General features: G+C 42.6%; 1 protein-coding gene across 1 annotated transcript in view; it reads left to right on the top strand.

Moving 5' to 3' along the window:
- Lrp2 (LDL receptor related protein 2) overlaps positions 1 to 18,852 on the top strand; it is a 155,762-nt gene that overhangs the window by 48,195 nt on the left and 88,715 nt on the right. Inside the window, exons 10-19 of the mRNA XM_021635601.2 lie at positions 3,237 to 3,365; positions 5,408 to 5,577; positions 6,529 to 6,752; positions 7,315 to 7,521; positions 10,172 to 10,374; positions 12,219 to 12,359; positions 13,774 to 13,977; positions 15,953 to 16,145; positions 17,550 to 17,675; positions 18,363 to 18,493. Of these exons, the coding sequence (XP_021491276.1) occupies positions 3,237 to 3,365; positions 5,408 to 5,577; positions 6,529 to 6,752; positions 7,315 to 7,521; positions 10,172 to 10,374; positions 12,219 to 12,359; positions 13,774 to 13,977; positions 15,953 to 16,145; positions 17,550 to 17,675; positions 18,363 to 18,493 (1,728 nt within the window). The remainder of the gene's footprint in view (positions 1 to 3,236; positions 3,366 to 5,407; positions 5,578 to 6,528; positions 6,753 to 7,314; positions 7,522 to 10,171; positions 10,375 to 12,218; positions 12,360 to 13,773; positions 13,978 to 15,952; positions 16,146 to 17,549; positions 17,676 to 18,362; positions 18,494 to 18,852) is intronic.

An 18,852-nucleotide genomic window follows, 5' to 3' on the forward strand; every position in this document is an offset into this window, starting at 1 on the left:
TTATTTTCATTGCACTGGGATGCAGTCAAGGATTAAACAGGGCCATCCTCATCTGGCGGCAAACTGCTCCACCTAACTCTGGAAGCCTTGCCCATTCCCTGCTGGCATCCCTCTGCGAGTGGCATTCCGTTTCCCTGTGGCAGTGTTCACTTGTGGGGTGAGACTGCCCCTTTGTCTTTGGCAAGTGCCCGGCAGCTCTGTTCCATTGGCTGCCAGCATGCTGCCAATCCCATTTCCAGGCTTTTTCCTTCTCCAGGCATTTCCCCTTTCTCTCAGTAGAAAAGGAATTCCAAGAGAAATACCAGAAGCCGCATTCTCACTATTACATCAGCCTTCCTTTTTTTTTTCTTCCCTTTCAGAAACCCCAAAGCGAGCGGTGGGGGTGGGGGTGGGGTGTGAGGGCGCTGTGTCACCTGCCTTGCTGTGGAAACTTGATAAGGCATGAAGTCTTTTCAGCAAGAGTGACTTGCTTTTACAGTGTGCCCTGTCCCGTGCTGCCCGCAACCTGTTTTTGGGCTTTTTCCCCTCCTTCTCCCACACAGCACATTCTCCCCCAGAATGCAGCTCTGGACAAGGGCTTGTAGCTGTTAGAGAGTCTCATTTTTATTATGGGCGGAGAAGTCTTTTTGAGTTACACAGTTTTCCACAGAGCCTGCTGACAAGGGGATGCAGAAAAACAGCCCCCTTGTGCTGGCAGTTGTTTTTAGGGTTTACCAAACACATTCAGCCTTCGGCACAATAGAAGCAGCATGGTTGAACAGTGACGGACCAGTTTTAAATTCCAGCGGACATCCTTCAGTCCCCATCCCTCCCCTCCCTCCCCTCACTCTCTTTCTGGGACATTCATACAGACAACCTCATTTAAAGATAAGCTCAAAAGTCTACATTTAGGGCCCTTTGTGACTGGAAGACCCCCGGCCACCTGCAGAGGCCTTTTCTGTGACCTTCCCTGTCGAGAATTCAAGAATGCATGAGTTACCCCTGAGTCTTGAGGCTGGCTAAACTCTTTCATATTCGTTTCCAAGATGACTGTGTTTTTTTTTTTTTTTTTCTTTGTGAAGAGAACTCTGGTTTAAATACTGGGCATTATGAAACCAGATATCTGCTTGTTTAAGCTGAGTTGAGATTTCGGGGGAATTGTTTTAGTCTGTAAATCCTCTGCATGGCGTTTTTCACCCTTTGCGTGGCTGATTCATTACACCGCAGAGACTTCAGGAGTTGGGTGCCTTCTTCTTCAACATGTCTCTCCATTGAATGCCTCGGGGGTAAATCAAGAATAAAATGGAGTAATCTTGACATGCAATCTGCTGTCTTTCTACCACTCATTGGCCTCTGCTAGTCTTGACCCTGCAGTGGAGTTTCTGTGGCATGCAGGAACAGTTTACTGGGCTCATTGTTTCTGATTGACAAGACACGCTGTTTGTTGACAGAATGACATTGTGCTGCAGGGTCAGGGCACGGAGGTCATTCTGCATGCGGGGATTTCACACAGCCAGACAGAAGTATCTAAGAGGCGCTCTAAGCCCAAAAGCAGTTTTTGAATTTTGCCAAAGCAGAATTTGTTGGTAGAAGTGGGGGGTGGGGGAGGGGTCAAGAATAAGAAAGGAAGAGAAATAGATAAATGTGAAGGGTACATGCATAGGCCGTGTTTCATTTCAGGTAGTTTCCAGGTCCTCCATTCTACTTTCATTTTCTTATCTTACTTGACTGATGATAGATGTTTAATTAGCCTTCATTTTTCACAATAGGGGTCTAAACAGTACAATCTTTTTTTGTTGTAGTTTCTTTTGAATCATGGTCTTACCATGTCGTCCTATCTTGGCTGGCACTGGTGCATGGAAAAGGATATGCTCTCCAGTTATTGAAAATGGTAGTAATCTGACACAATTATTCAACTCTGAAATGCACTCAGAGCAAGGTGACAGGAAGGGTATTTGGGCCTCATGTCCAGTTCTAGTTTCCTTCTTTTGGCATCCATACTCTTGCTGTTCTCTGAGTGTTACTTTTGCAATCAAAATTAGATGGTGGGCCTGTGAGACAGCTCAGTGGGTAAAGGTGATCGCTTCGGGGGTGATGACCTGAGTTCGAGCCCAAGGACTTACACGGTGGAATGAAAGAACCAATCTACACTTGGCTTTCATATACATCCGAGGGAATGCATGTACACACACACACACACACACACACACACACACCCCTAATTTAAAAAAATTAGGTGGCAGCTGGGCCATAGTGACATCCTTTAACGCCAGCAGAGGCAGTGCAAGACCAGGACAGCCAGGGCTACATAGAGATTTTGTCTAAAAAAACAAAACAAAACAAAACAAAAAAACCCCAAACAAATTAAATAAGCAATCAAATAAGTAACTATAATTATTATGCTTTTGCAATGCCAGAGGACATGAGGAAGCTGCTCACAGACAGGGAGTGGTCATAGTTGTGATGGGTATTTAAATGTACCAGTCTGTCAAGAATAGAACAATTGGTGCATCCCTCAATCCTCACAGTCTTGAAGAAAGTCTCCGATAATGCTGTTATATATGTCATTTACATCAGAAGTCTTTGTTCTTTGTGTGTGTGAGACATCTGTATCTTTTTTATGTGAGGGGCATTCAACAAACACTTTTTAAAATGTACGAATAGCTAAGGAATAAACAGGATAATTTTAGGTTGCTTATGACTTCGAGGTCAAAGCAAAGGCATTTGGGTAAACAGAAGGTTTCAAATACACTGCCACAGAGCATTTTTTATGAGGGGTCGCCTTACACATTCAAAAATAATGTTTTTGTCCAACACAACTTTCTGGCAACTGTAACTATTCCTGTATCTTCCCTCTTCTTGTAATCAGTGTTATATGTAGCCTTTGAGGACTTCAAATGTGGCAGACAACTTACTGTTTAGGTAGCTAGGGGACAAATGGCTATTGTTGGAAAAGCAAGCATTTTTGCCAAACCGCATGAATCTTGTAAGCCAATATTAATTAATACCAACAATGAGACATAACAATATAACTCTGGGTACAGTGCCGTCAGCCCTCTGTGAGCCTTCCTGTAGACAATGTGGATTCTCCTCTGGATGAAAAATGCCGGTTTTAAGTTTCTCCTTTTGGTTTTGTGTACTTCTCCGGACCAAGATGTAACAATATTCCTGGACGTAGAGAATCCAGAATTTCCTTCTGGGAATCCCCAAGAAATGCTGATGGACATGATTATGCATGTGTTTCTCTCACATGGCAGATTTTGATGACTGCCAGATATGGGGAATTTGTGACCAGAAGTGTGAAAACCAACAAGGCCGTCACCAGTGCCTCTGTGAGGAAGGCTATATCTTGGAGCGCGGGCAGCATTGCAAATCCAACGATTCCTGTGAGTACCTGGCTCTTGCTCTCTGAGCAGCTGTCCTCTGTGGCGAAGCACAGAGCAGAGGGAGCCCTGTGGCCTGGGAGCAAAGATAATTGTATGTCATTATTAAGGACCAATTTTTGAGTTAATGGTGAACATCCCTAATATTTTCCTCTTTTCTCCTGTATTTCCCTCTTCAGTACTAGGTATTGAACCTAAGGCCTTAAGCATGTACTCTTCTGTCTTTTGTTTGTTTTGAGACAGGGCTTTTCTTTGTAGCCCTGGCTGTCTTGGAATTCACTCTGTAGACCAGGCTGGACTTCAAAGTTCCACCTGCCGCCACCTCCGGAGCGCTGGGAGTAAAGGCGTGGGACACCACTGCTTAGCCCGAGTTTCAGTTATTTTTAGTGGCTTCTTTACTCGCCTAGGCTGTTGTATCACTCAATTGATTTTATTGTGATTAAGATTTATGGCTGTTACCTATTACAAATGTGTGAAAATTATCTCTAGAAATATTTTACAAAGTTTCAAAAGGGACATGCTAATTTTTTTTGAACATTGAATTCTAGGTATTTTGTGAAAAATGAGGGATTTCTGGGGGTTGATTTTAACTCCTTTCCCCCCTTACTCTTTCCTTCGTTACTCCCAGTAAGGTACAGGGCTAGCTCTTAGCTCTTTTTGGTCTCAATTATCACTTCACACTTGGCTATTTAATGCCTCTGGTGCCTTCTGAAACTGTAATGTTCCTGTGGCCCAGATGAGAGGCATTTTTCTTCTAATTTTTGCACATTTTTTTTATTAATGTGCCAATCTTTTAGATGTTTTGGCAGCTACTTTTATTCACTTCTGAGTGTGCAGTCTGCTCACAATCAGCCTGGAGTGATGGTGCGTGGTCATAATCCTAGCATGTGGGTGCTGGGAGTTCAAGGTCATCCTCAGCTCCTTAGTAAGTCTGAGCCAACCTGGACTACGTGGGGTTCTGTCTCAGACAACAAAATAAAAGTAGTTCCACGTTAAAAATTTTTAAGTATATTCATGTTTAGTGCATATATAAATATGTTCTTCTGTCCTTGATTTCTTCTCCCAAATTTTATATTTCCTTTCCCACAAGTAACCGTCCTTGCTTCATTTCAATTTTAGGAAATTAAAAAAAAATGTAAAAACAAAAGTACAACAATTGTGTTTAATTCCATTTTGACATGCACCAGTAAATACGAATATCCGCTAATGTCGTGTATTTTTAAGAGTGTTCTATGTCAACCTTTGCTTGTTTATTATTATTTTTTTAATGGAAATTTAAGAGACAGTTTCTCACATTGTAGCTCATACTGTCCCGGGACTCACTGTGTAGCTTATGCTGGCTTCAAACTCTGGACAGTCCCCCTGCCTCAGCAGCTTCCTGAGTGCAGTTACAGGAATGCAAACCCTCCCCCCGCCCCCGTTCAGTTCTTATTTTATATTATGGCATAGCACGCCAGCTTTGAATACACATACCTGTTAAAAAGAATTATTATTTTCTTTATGTGTCTGGGTGTTCTGCCTGCACGTGTCTACGCAACAGTTGTGCATCTGGTACCTGAGGACGAGTTATAGTTAAAGTTATAGTTATGGACCTGGAGTTATAGAAGGTTATGAGGGGTCCTGTGGCTTTTAACCACTGAGCCGTCCCTCCAGCCCCACACATGATTTTTAAAACCAGTCAACCATATTTCTCAGCCACTACTACTAAGACTCAGCGAGCGATTTCATCATGTTATTTTTGCATAGCTGGGAATCTGTAGTGTAGATTTGGCTACACTAGACCCAGACATTCCTGGAGTCTTTAAATGACGTGAATGTACAGGTGAGTAAAAGGTGTCCAAGTCAGGGGACTTGCTGTATTCTTTCCCTAACTGCATTGGACCAGCAGCGAGAACACACCTCAGTGACTGTGGACTTCCTTGTTAAGCATAACCTCCTGCAGGATCGGCAGAATGGCTGCCGTCTGCTTGCCTCGCGGGAAGACGTGTCCGCGTCCGACACCGTTCGCTCTTCACCGGTTTTGCTCTCTTCCTTCTCGCTTGCAGTCGGTGCAGCCTCCATCATCTTCTCCAATGGTCGGGATTTGCTAGTTGGGAATCTTCACGGGAGCATCTTCCGGGTTCTCGTGGAGTCTAGAAACCGCGGAGTGGCTATGGGCGTGGATTTCCACTATCAGAAGCGCAGAGTCTTCTGGACAGACCCCATGCAAGACAAGGTAAGTAGGAAATTCAAGGGCATAGCTTGCGAGCTGGATGGAGCCTAAAGCACAAAGTGTTGATAGCTTTTCGTTTTGGGGGGGAGCAGAGGGGAAAGTTCCTTTGTTTTCTGACAAAAACAGCCCTTGAGATATTTTATGTTAGTCAGCGTCTTTTCCACGCTATACTGTTACATGTGACCCGTGAGACAAAGACAGCTATTATTTCGATTAGCCTTGAGCAACTTTTAATTTTATTCGTAAAGGAGTCCAAAAGCCTAATTAAAAGAAATCATAGACCTTTCGAAACCAGATAGATATTTAGTGGACATTTCTGAAACTCAATCATTTAAAATATAAAAATACTCTGCTTACTTGCATGATAAACATCAGATATATATATTTTTAACCGTCATCTGTACATGGAGTTGTAACTGAGGGTTGGGCAAAAAAAAAAAAAAAAAAAAAAATGCTGGCAGTTTTTAATGTTATGGCCAAAATTTCAATACATTGTTTTACTTAGAGAGTAAGATTGATTTCTTTTGTTAGAATTTTGAATATAATACAGGTTCTTAAAACATATATTTCAGAAACTCCTAAAGAGTTATAGAATTTCATTTATTCTTGTTGCATTTCTTTTAATATGAAACCAAATATGCCTTTGTAAGATTCTAATTAAGGGATAATTAGAATAAAAAGTTGAATTTTGATCAATAGCAATTCTGATTCGCATAAATTAAAAATCAAAGCAAACTACCATCATCTTTACCCAAAAATAAAACCAAACTACACCAGGGATGAGAAATGTAGGTTTAAAAACAAAACAAAACAAAAACCCTATAAAAATCCAACCATGTATTTACCCTATATGTACTCTGAACAAAATACCTTTTCTCCTGGTAACCCACAATGTAAAATATAACAGCAAGCTGTTTGTAAGGTTGAGGTAACTGATTGTGGTATTTCTTTCAGGTTTTTTCCACCGACATTAACGGCTTAAATACCCAAGAAATTCTTAACGTTTCTGTGGATGCTCCAGAGAATGTGGCTGTGGACTGGATTAATGATAAGCTTTATCTGGTAGAGACAAAGGTCAACCGCATTGATGTGGTCAACTTGGATGGAAGTCAGCGTATTACTCTCATAACCGAAAACTTGGGGCATCCTAGAGGAATTGCCCTAGACCCAACTGTGGGGTAAGTGGTCTCAAGAGAATAGCCATTCCTCGCCACAGAGCTCTAACGCCCGCGGATTCAGAGGCAGTTAATTCTGAGCTCTTTTTAAGTTTTGTACCCTAGAAACTGTGTTTAGTAGGTTCCTAGGTATGGAGGCTTTAACAGAGTTCACTAAATACAGGTCCAGATGAGGATTTGCAATCCAAGCTCACCTATTGGTGCCCTGGAAACACCTGATCAGTTGGTGTGACCTGTCTTCTCATGTAGCCACATTGGCATGGCTGTGGGCTCTGTTTCAGCTTAATTATTATAATACAGCGTTTAGCATGCTCCACCCACATGAAGGGGATTCACTTGAGTGTGACCTGGCCGACGGGGTCTTTCATGTAAGTACTCTGTTTAGTACTTGTTCTGCTCAGGGTGTAGGTCTCAAGCCGATCGTAGTGAGAACCAACACAACACACCAAATGCCCACTCCCTGTAAGGGTTAGGTACAGATGCTGTAGCCCTCCTCATCTGAGCTTTAGCAGGCTAAGTTACACTTACAATATGGACTCTTTCACTTTCTGCTCTTCTTTTGTAGCTATTTGTTTTTCTCAGACTGGGGAAGCCTCTCTGGGGAGCCCAAGCTGGAGAGAGCCTTCATGGACGGCAGCAATCGGAAAGACCTGGTCAAGACGAAAGTGGGCTGGCCCGCTGGCATCACTCTGGATCTGGTGACCAAGCGAGTGTACTGGGTGGACTCTCGTTATGACTATATCGAAACTGTGACATACGATGGGATTCAAAGGTGAGGCGTTTTGGTTTCTGTTTTTTAAATGGCTTTATGAAGTTGGGGGAAATTGTATAAATGCGAAGGGCCAGAATGAAAGAACTCCTCTGTGAAATGAGAGCTTGTTTGATCTTCGTGTTGACTTGTGTTCCCAGTGACCAGCACTCAGGAGGCAGAGGCAGGTGGATCTCTGTGAGTTAGAGACCAGGCTGGTCTACAGAGCGAATTCCTGTACAGCCGGTGACAGATAAACCTGTCTTAAAACAAACAAAACTACAAAAAAAAAAAAAAAAATTACCTACTTCTTCTTCTCTTCATTATTATTATTATTATTATTATATTTGTATTGTGTGTGTTTTCATTTTTTTGTTGTACTCTTCTTAGGGCCTGGATAATAGTTTCTCCTTCAGAATCACGCTCCACTTCCCTCCTCTCTTGTGTCTGATCAGGTGGTTGTTGTGGTGCTCGCCGTCTCTTCCTTTCCTTTCCTCAGGACCTCCTGTCTTGTTTTCTTCCGACTGAAGCAGTTTTGCTCACTGTGCCCTTGCACAATTCTGGTCCTCGGATGGTTTTATCTAGTGCCTAGGAGTGGTAGCACTGGGTGTTTGCCGGGTGTTCGCTCTCCTAGAATGGTCTGTGGTGTGGTGGGAAATGATTGTTGGAGAACTGCTCAGCAGATTACTGATCCTGACTGCATTCATGTATCTCACACCTTGGCCTTTTATATGTGAGGCAGCCTTAAAAGTGTGAAGGACAAGTGAGAAGCAGTAATTTCTCCCTCAAATGTAGAGCAAGCCGGAGGGTTGATTTCTATTTTGCTGTCATCCTCATCCTTTTTCCCCCCTCCTCTTTCCTTTGCTTTGGCGGGAAGCATGCTACCTATCAGCTACAACCCTAGCCTCAGAGTTAAGTCTCAGCAGTCTTCCCTAAAGGGGGGTGGGGGGAGAGAAATCTATGTAATGAGAGGGTGTTGGCATACTTTTAAAATCTGTTTTATTTTGGTTTCTTATATCTTTTTCCCTTCTCCACCCCAATCCCTTTCATCACCCCAACACCAGGTAGGAGAGAAGGAAAGTTAGTCAGGAGAAGGGGCTTAGTTTTTCTTAGCTGCCTCCCCTTGTTTATGGTGGTCCTTAGGACAAGTCCAATCTTCCATTTCAGCGCATCTCTAACTTCTCACCATACTGCATCAACATCGACCAGGAGCAGCAACGGGGGAAGCACCAGCAGCATTCCCCTTTCCTGGAGCCCCCCTCCCCCAACCCCAGCACTCTCTGGGCTCTGCCATTTATTCCCTCTCCAGAGTCCTCAGATTTAAACTATCTGCAGCTGGCAAAGAGCTTCTCCCCAAACCCTCACTAGGCAGAGAGTTTACTGTTGTGGACAGTTTGAATCAGTTCCATGTCCCACACCTGGGATTAAAGTAGAACCATGTTTACAGGTCATAAACCAAAACTTCCACAACATTTCCCCCTTTTCTGTTTAAAAAATGGCTTTTATTTTAATATGAATGAGACCTCCGGTTGCATTCTTAAAAAATGATGATGGAGGAACCAAATGCTTTTTGAATCAATAGTTTCTTCTATAACCTGGTAACTGCTCTTGCATGGAAAGGCTCAAACTTTTTGCTGTTGAGAGCCTCGAGCTAGGCCTCCAAAGCTGTTTCCTAATGGCAAGAAGTTACCTTCTATGTCTCTCTTGCACATGCATTCAATAGTCAGATGACCCCTTTATCACAGCATCTACAAACTCTGGCTCTTGCTGAGAACTGAGTGCTACCTTCTCTGGTGGAACGTACCGTATTTCTCAGATTTAATGCACTGGCCATTTTGAGCTCTGTGTTTGGTGGCTTGGTCACAATTTCTTTTCAAATGACCCAATTCACTGCATTTGAAGCTCATAGCATTTTCATATCCAAAACTCTGGTGGCTACTGGGAAAGTTAATGAATGGTGCTTATAACCCGAGGCTCCTCCTCTGGCAGCTCAGTTTGCTCAAGGCCTGTATGTCCTTCTGTTCCTTCTGGGTCCTCAGCCTTCCCAGGGCCTTTGAGGACTTGAGACCAAAAGCGCATGTAGCAGAGCAAGGTGGCAATTTGGGGAAACTCTTGGTTACCAGGTCTGAACCATTTTCCAGGTATTTGCTTCCCATGGTTCCATCTCTAACCACAAACTCTCTAGTTGTACAGTCAACTCTTCAATCTGAGTGACACTTGTGATTTTCTTATTTCACCCATTTTTCGGTTCTCATATTCCTCCATATCTACTGGCAACTTTTCTACTTGTTCAATAATTCTCCCAACCTTTTCTGAAACAGAATACAGCCTTTTCTGGGAGCAGAGCATGAGAGGACCCAGAGGCAAGAGCCGCAGTAAACCTTTTGCTCATCTTCTGAAACAGTATATGCCTTTCTCTGTACCCTGCTGTCTCCTCTACGGCATTTGAAACCCACTATGCCAAGCCCCATGTTGGGTGCCACTTGTCGGCTTTTCACTTATCATAAACCCAAACTTCCACAACAGGAGGGATTTCAAAAGCGTCCCAGAATGCGTCTTGTCTCAGTTTGTCCTGTTACAGGCTTTTAGACATTCCTTGGAACAAACTACCCCTTCACTAAAATAAAAACAAGCACCACAGTGTTATGACACATGCATGTGTCTTTTGTAACAGGAAGACAGTAGTTCACGGAGGCTCCCTTATCCCTCATCCCTTTGGAATAAGCTTGTTTGAGGAACATGTGTTCTTTACTGATTGGACGAAGCTGGCCGTGATGAAAGCAAACAAGTTCACAGAAACCCACCCTCAGGTGTATCACCAGTCTTCCCTGAGGCCTAATGGGGTGGCAGTTTACCATGCCCTCAGGCAGCCCCATGGTAAGTCTCTGGACAATGATCACCTTACTTGGTACAGGAAACAGTTTCTTGTAATTATGGGAACTCATGCTGATGTACTGTGTGGAGGTTTGGGTGCTGTTCGAAGATATTTAAGGTCGTCTAGAGCGCTAAACCGTCTCAAGATCTTGAGCATTTGGAGAAATCGATGCCACTCATTTTAGAGCTACAATCATGGATGTAGAGGAGATTCCTTGAACGGAAGTTTCTTGGCTCCTGTAGTGTATCCCGAAACCTGCCCAGGTGCTTGGGTTCTAGCAGCAAATGAACTATTGTAACCACTTGATTTCTACTGGGAGAAATCTATTGCAAACCTATGACTACTTTTGAGGACACTGGGGTCCTGTGTCAAGTTTTTTTCTACTTGTTTGGTGGATGCGCCAAACAAGTTCTTTGGTTTGCATTACAGCTGTCACGGAACAAACATGTTTAGTATGTTTGCCTGGTCCCTAATTTAAATCTTTGGTTGCCAATGCCTTCAATCCCAGCACAGGCAGGTAGTTCTTTGAATTTGAATTATCCTATAAAGCCATAGTAACAGAAACTGGATAGTACTGGTTAAAAAAACAACACAAAACTGCAAGAAGGAATCTCGATTCAGATACTGCTATTTTAGAGTAGGGTTTACGCGTGTTTGAGGGTTTTAAATTTAACTTTGACATATCTGCAGAGTTGTATGGCTATTTCCTGTATTTTGGATTGAAGAAAATAAATACTGAAAGCAATGTTGGTAGAAAGATTTGATAAATCACAACTTAGAGAAAGATACTTGTTTTAGAATTCTCATGTTGACTGTGAAGAAAAGCTATAAAGTTAAAAAAAAATACCAGAACAAAATCACACACTAGATATATTTAGATGGATAGCATTTAATGTGACACACTTGAAAAAAAAAAACACATGCTTGGTCTGAAAATATTCTGGAAATAGTTGGAACGGTTTTTCAGACTCTATTGATGAGCTCCTGAGTTCAAAGCTACTGCATTCTATTTAGCCGTCCATATTCATTCCATTATTTGGCTCTGAACGATGTCTGTTTATTATTTCCTCATATCAACACATTTGCAGAGGGAGGAGTTTTACATGTATAAATCAAAGGTTCTGAAGACAATTTGAAAAGCAGATGAGGGGCTCAGCCAGGAAGAGACTCACACTAACTCCCACGCGCTGACTCATGGGAGTTGAATGCCATCCTAGGGGACCTGATTCCCTCTTCTGGCCTCCTTGGGCACTGCACTCATGGTGCACAGACATTAATGCAGGCAAACACTCATATGCGCAAAGCAAGCAAGCAAACAAGCAAGCAAAATCTTTGTAAAGCAGACAGAGTAACTCAGTGTTGACAGCCTTGAGCACAGGCCACAGTGAGCTATGTGAAGACAAACTAGCTTGGGTGACAGATGTGTAGGGTTTGGAACCAGATCTATTTTAGCCAAGCACTCAGGTCTTGGCAACTTTTCAGAGCTATTAGTGGTACACTAAGTTACTTGAAAAATATATACTCACTAAATAGTAGAAAAAAATACACATATATAGGAAAATTTATATCAAAGGAATAAATCATTTGGGTATCTTCAGTTATGTAATACAGGCTAAGGCTAGCACACGGTGACATAATTATTTCAGAAAAAAAAGAATCTCACAGAAGATTCTGAGGAGCCCTGGTTTTGCCACTACGAGTTTAAGAGTGGAAGGTTGAGGGAGACCAGACTGGAGACCAGTGGGAAGGAGGAGTAATGGCCCTGAAGTTGTAGCCACTGGAGGCGCCCGTATGTTCCGTGTTACTGCTTTTTCTCAACACATCTTAATCCACGTGCTTCCTGCAGCCAGCAATCCGTGTGGCAGTAACAACGGGGGCTGTGAACAGGTCTGTGTCCTCAGTCACAGGACGGATAACAGTGGCCTGGGCTACCGCTGCAAGTGTGAATTTGGCTTTGAACTGGACACTGATGAGCGCCACTGTGTTGGTAAGAAACCTGCCTTAACTGTCTTCCCGGCAGGCGTCACACGGTTCGCGTGCTTTGCCCGGGTAGCCTCAGCTCTGCACAGGCTAGCTCCGCTGTCTGAAGTCTTCCCTGTAAGAAGAACCTTTCTTTCTTCTCTGTACACAGAACCATTTGAAACCGAAACCAAAGAAACCGTTGTTCTCTTTTTATTATCATTTTTCTAGTTATAGCCTTTAAGTTCTGTGCGATTGGGTTTGAGTTATTTTCTGTTTCTACTTCTTTGTTTTTCGTTTTTTTTTTTTTTTTTTTTTTTTTCCACCTTGTAGTTCATGCTGGCCTAGAACTCGTGGGTCATAGGTGTGTTGGCCACCATTCAGTGTTCTACACACTTCTTCCCAGTGCTGGGCTTGGAATGCCAGGGTCTTGTGCCCTGCGTGTGGCCTTGCTGTTTCCACTTTAGGTGCCAGCCCTGATTTTGATGGGATGCGAAGTTGCCCATTCCGGTGGATGACTTCTGGATCACCTGGCCTTGTTTCTTTCCTTCCTCTCTTCTTGCTGCCTCTCTTGGAGGCTGCCCTTTTTCTTGGGTTATCAGCACATCTATTCAGGCTGATCATGACTCTTTCCATCCTCTTGAAATATTCTTGCTCTCTGGATATCTCTGCCTCTGTGTAGTATATGTGATCTCTTATTTTAGTTCAGACAAATTTGTTAACTTAACAATCTATTTTTTAAAAAATAGAACCTTGTCTAATGATTTGATTTTAAATTTCTTTAGTTCTTGCCTTTATATTTTGGATGTACCTCTTTGAATTTTCTAACATGCTGCCATGGTTTTCTTTGCTTTTAGACAGCATCTTTCTTTCTTTCTTTCTTTCTTTCTTTCTTTCTTTCTTTCTTTCTTTCTTTCTTTCTTTCTTCCTTCCTTTCTTTCTTTCTTCCTTTCTTTCTTTCATTTCTTCAGTCTTTCTTCTTTCACTCCCGTATTTCTTTTCTTTTTTTTTTCACTTCCGTATTTCTTTTTGGATAATCTATCTCATTGTTGTGCTCTCTCTCTCTCTCTCTCTCTCTCTCTCTCTTCCCCCCCCCTCTGTAACCAAGTTAGCTGCAGGTTCAGTGAGAGACACCATCTCTGGGATAGCGGTTAGAGCACCTTCCTCTGGCCTTTGCCCTCTCAGGAGGACACCCACACCCCTCAAACACAAAGGGAAATGGTGTGAACATATGTGATACTTGTGTATAAAAATGCAACAGCCCAAGGACAAGGCTTTTCTTCTAGACTATGGTTTCCAGTTATACTTACTATACTTAGCTGTTCCTCTCAGAATTACATTTTGTGACTATCTAGTGTACTTGGTGAACTAAGAAGCAGTGTCTCAGAAATGGGGCAGGGTCTGCACTGTCGGCTGACCCCTGTTTCTTTCCTCTTCTACAGCCGTTAAGAGCTTCTTGCTCTTCTCATCGAAAATGGCCGTGCGTGGGATCCCATTCACGCTTTCTACCCAGGAAGATGTCATGGTTCCTGTCACAGGAGGTTCTTCCTACTTTGTTGGAATTGATTTTGATGCCCAACACAGCACCATCTTCTTCTCAGATTTATCAAAAGACATAATTTATAAACAAAAAATCGATGGCACAGGTGAGAAAATGTGTATGTTGACATATTTCACTTGCTTTCTCTGATACTACCAATTGCACACACACACACACACACACACACACACACACACACACGCACACACGCACACACACACACAAGCGCACACACACTCACTGCCCTTTTTCGCCCCTCTCCTTTGCTGTAGCCCACACTGGCTTGGAACTTGCAGGAATCCCCCTGTCTCAGCATTCTAGAGTTCTGTGTTACTAGATACAAGCCACCTCTGTTCCCTGACACCTCTCCTTTATTTTCAAAACAAGTTATAATCAAGATTGTATTTATTTACTTGTAAGTGTGTTGGAGTCAGGGTCTTACTATGAAGCACCAGTTGGTCTTAACCTGAGTTATGTAGCCTAGTCTGGGGCTGTAGGCTCTGGGCCACCACCTCGGCTCAGGCTGTTTATTTAAGGACATGCATTTCAATATTGACAAATGAGACTTAAAGTTCTTGGAGCCAAAATCTGGTGGTCCTTTGACTTCTTCATCCTTCAGTCTCTGTCACTAACTCACTAGTCCCTAGCTAAGCTTCAAGAACATGGGAAATTTTCTCCCCCTTCTGCTTCTATTGGGAACCTGCAGGCACTATCAATCTTGTATGCATAGGAGACTCCCATTGCTTCCTCCTGTCTCTCTGCTTCTTTTTTTATTTTTGTTTTTTTGAGACAGGTTTTTTTTTCTCTGTGTAGTCCTGGCTGTCCTGGACTTGCTTTGTAGACCAGGCTCACCTTGAACTCACAGAGATCCTCCAGCTTATGCCTCCCAAAGTGCTGGGATTACAGGCATGCACCACTGTTCCCAGCTCCTCTTTTATGTTTCTTATATGCAATGCTTCATTTCCCATCTCTCCCAGCTTCTTCATCCATAAAAGAGGCAAAATCCCTACTCATATGATATTCAGTCATGGATTCATTTAAAGCACCTGGCATACATTTTTATTATAAACACAGAAGACAGCCTTTTGTTTTTCTTTATTTATCCTTTTCTTTCTTTTTTCTTTCTTTCTTTCTTTCTTTCTTTCTTTCTTTCTTTCTTCGTTTCTTCCTTTTTTCTTCCTTCCTTCCTTCCTTCTTGCTTCCTTCTTCCTTCCTTCCTCCTTCCTTCTTTCTTTCTCCTTCCTTCCTTCTTTCTTTCTCCTTCCTTCCTTCCTTCCTTCCTTCCTTCCTTCCTTCCTTCTTTCCTTCCTCCCTCCCTCCCTCCCTCCTCCTCCTTCTTTTCTTTCTTTCTTTCTTTCTTTCTTTCTTTCTTTCTCTCTCTCTCTCTCTCTCTCTCTTTTTCTTTCTTTTCTCCAGGCAGCCCTGGCTCTCCTAGAACTCTTTGTAGACCATGCTGGCCTTGGAACTCCGACAAATCCACCTGCCTCTGGGATTAAAGCAGCCATGCGTGGCTGCTTTTTCTTTTTATTAAAACACACTGCAAAATGGAGCAATGTGGTTGCTTATTCTCAATGAGCTGGAGAGAAGGAAGCCACAAGGTTTTCACAGGAAAGGATGTGCAGAGGAATTGTGGTCTTTTTCTCTTGTAACCGGCTCTTCTGGTTCCTTTGCAATCTTGGCCCCCTGTGGCCTGCTGAGAGTCTCGGGAGGGCTGGGCCGTGGTGTTTGTGGGCTGCCCCGGACTGTACCTGGCAGTGTCAGCTCAGCGCCGTCTCTGGGTGGTAGGTGAGTTCAGGTATCTCTTCCTCACATGTTCTGGAAGGTTACACAAGGGAGTGAATCCAGACCCAGGTCTGCTTATCACTACCGTATCTCCTCTTTGAGATCCAAACTGTGGGCATGGGATAGATTTTAGGTTTATCTCATTGTTGCTCAGCAGTTTGCAGAATCTTCTTCTTCTTTTTTTTTTTTCTTTGAAGAATTCTGCACGTGTTTTTAAAATATGTCCTTTCATCCAACCTTTAACTGTGCAGCAGTTGGGAAATTTGTTTTAAATAGCATAACCACACTTTCACTTCTAGGAAAAGAAGTCCTCACAGCAAACAGGTTGCAAAGTGTGGAGTGTCTGACTTTTGACTGGATTTCAAGGAATCTCTACTGGACAGATGGAGGGCTAAAGAGTGTCAGCGTCATGAAGCTGGCTGATAAGTCCCGACGGCAGATAATCAGCAACTTAAACCACCCCCGCTCCATTGTGGTCCACCCTGCTGCTGGGTATGTGAGTGCTTGCCGCTGCTGAATGCCTTTCAGTGCACTGCCCTGGGGCCCGGACTGCGTAAGGACCCTGCAATCTCATCTCTTTGCCATAAACTTAGGTGATCATCAGATATCACCTTCAAAAGTGTAAACAAACAAACAAACAAAACAAAACTCTTTCTTTTAAGTTTTACCTTTTCTCTGAAGTCTGGTTTTTCTAAAGTTACCGCAGGGAGGAAAAATGTAACAGAGCTATCAAGAAAGGATCCAATTCTTGCCTTGGCTTCAGTTTATTGATATGAAGCTTGGGTTGGGGGTGGCTGAGAACTTTCTAATCCCTATTTCATGTGCTGCCATTAGCACTGGGTCAGACAGGAGGAGACCGACTAGCCTACAGGGTTCTCTTTCTGTTCTGTTCTTACTTGAATATGTTCAGTAGCTTTTTCAGAACGAGCCTGAGACACTCGGGTGTGTCTGATTGGAATGATAAGGACAAAGCTTGTGACTCATCCAGCTGGGTTTCCTCACCTGGGGGGCACACGCATACACACATACATGTATGGAGTTAGAGTACTGTGTGTGTTTTTATGTTGTATGTGTCTGTTTTAAGTGTATGCGCACAGGAATGTGCAGGTTGAGAATGCCTGTGAATGAGTCAGAGGCCAGAAGAGGGTGTCTGGGATTTGAACTACTGATCTTAGGAGCAAGTGTTTTTAAATCCCTGAACCATCTCTCTGCTACCTTAGAGAGAAATGTTTTGCAAATTTATAAATTCCTTACAGAAGAATGAATAGAGAATGATCTGATGGGTTCTGAATGTTTTTAATCCCAAAATAAAAAGAAAATAGAATTTGATTTCTCACTCATGAAGCCTTTACTATATAATCTGAAGAAGGGTTATATGTGAAAGATGTCACATAACTATTATTCTAGCATTCCTGGTATGGTGGTGTTGGCAGAGGGAAAGGGATCACAAGTTGGCTAACTGCCTGGGTATGTAGGTGGTTTAAGGACAAAAAACACAACAGGGTCTCTCACTGTGTAGCTCTGGCTGTTGTAGAACTCACTATGTACACCAGACTTGCCTTGAACTCCCAGTAGCTCTGGCTGTCTTGGAATTCACTATGTACACCGGGCTGACCTCTGTCTCCTGAGTGTTGGGATTAAAGGGATTAAAGGCGCCAATGTGTTGGATGACTGAAGTTTTACGACCTATAGTCTGGTCATTCTCTGTCCTGGATGCCCATTTTAATATCATTTATAACTGTGACTGCGGTTATATATTTATAACTTAAACGGTAGCTTAGAATTAAATATGCCAAACTTGAGAGCGTGTATGCAGAGGAAACTCAACTGTAACTCTTTTTAAGTTATCAGTTTGTTGTAGTGTTGTCCTCCTTGATCTGTTCTCACTTTTTCTAGGTATATATTCATGAGTGACTGGTTCCGTCCTGCTAAAATTATGAGAGCGTGGAGCGATGGGTCTCACCTAACGACTATAGTCAACACTACTCTGGGGTGGCCCAATGGCTTGGCCATCGACTGGAGGTGAGTAGATGCCATCTGAAGTTTCATCACTGTAGAGCGTGGTGGAGGCATGCTGGACACTGGATCCAGTATCCTGGACACATTGTGGAGTAAGACAAGGAGTACTGCGTGCCCTTCTGAGACCTTTTGATCACTACCAGGTGATGAGCGATGGATGCCGAATGATACAAAATTCAGACACTACTCTTTCTAGAAACAGCGGAATGATGGGGACATGGCAGATGAGTCCCATCTTAGAAGCTGGATAGAGAGTTAAGCTTGTGTTTAATTTCTTGTAGAGACATCTTAAGTGAATTAATGCATATTGAATCAATAAACTAGTGTTGACATGCTTTTGGGGTTTCCAAGAGTTGATTTTATCTAGGAATAAGACCAATGAGCTTATAGTGTATTTATTTATTAAATATATTATTAAATTCAGTATTTATTAAATATGTTTATTAATGTAGATTGTGGAGAAAATGGCAGAAGGGTGTTAAGTCTTTTAAACATTAACATCATCAATATTTTTGTTTATTTCTCAAGGAAACAGGTTTCAAGTTTCAACTTTCCTGTATTTGTGAGAGGCATACAACATTTTTAATAGAGACATTTGACTCTTGTAGGAAAGATAACTGCTAAATGTCCTCAGGGCTCAAGACACTCATTTCTTGGTATTAGATAACTTTCCCCCCCTCTTTTTTTCAGTGCTTCACGACTGTACTGGGTAGATGCCTTTTTTGATAAAATTGAGCACAGTACCTTTGACGGTTTAGATAGAAAAAGATTGGGCCGAATCGACCAGATGACGCATCCTTTTGGACTCACCATTTTTAAAGGTGTGTTTTAATGCGATAACAAGTGTGTGCTGTATTGTAAATTAAGTTTAAAATTAGGCTATTATTTATATGTAGAAAAAATTTGGCTTGGTGGTGGAAATTTTCATCTTTTTTTTTTACCATTGTTAATCTAAGAGTGGTTCTCTTTATTTTTTTTTATTTTTTTATTTTTTTTTATCAGTTACATTTTATTAACTCTGTATCCCAGCCGTGTCCCGATCCCTCATTCCCTCCCAGTCCCTCCCTCCCTCCCTCCCTCATCTCCACCATGCCCCTTTCCAAGTCCACTGATAGGGGGGACCTCCTCCCCATTCATCTGATCCTGTTTTATCAGGTATCTTCAGGACTGGCTGCAAAGC

The sequence above is a fragment of the Meriones unguiculatus genome, chromosome 8 (genome assembly GCF_030254825.1).
Source record: "Meriones unguiculatus strain TT.TT164.6M chromosome 8, Bangor_MerUng_6.1, whole genome shotgun sequence".
In the NCBI taxonomy this organism is placed as follows: domain Eukaryota; kingdom Metazoa; phylum Chordata; class Mammalia; order Rodentia; family Muridae; genus Meriones; species Meriones unguiculatus.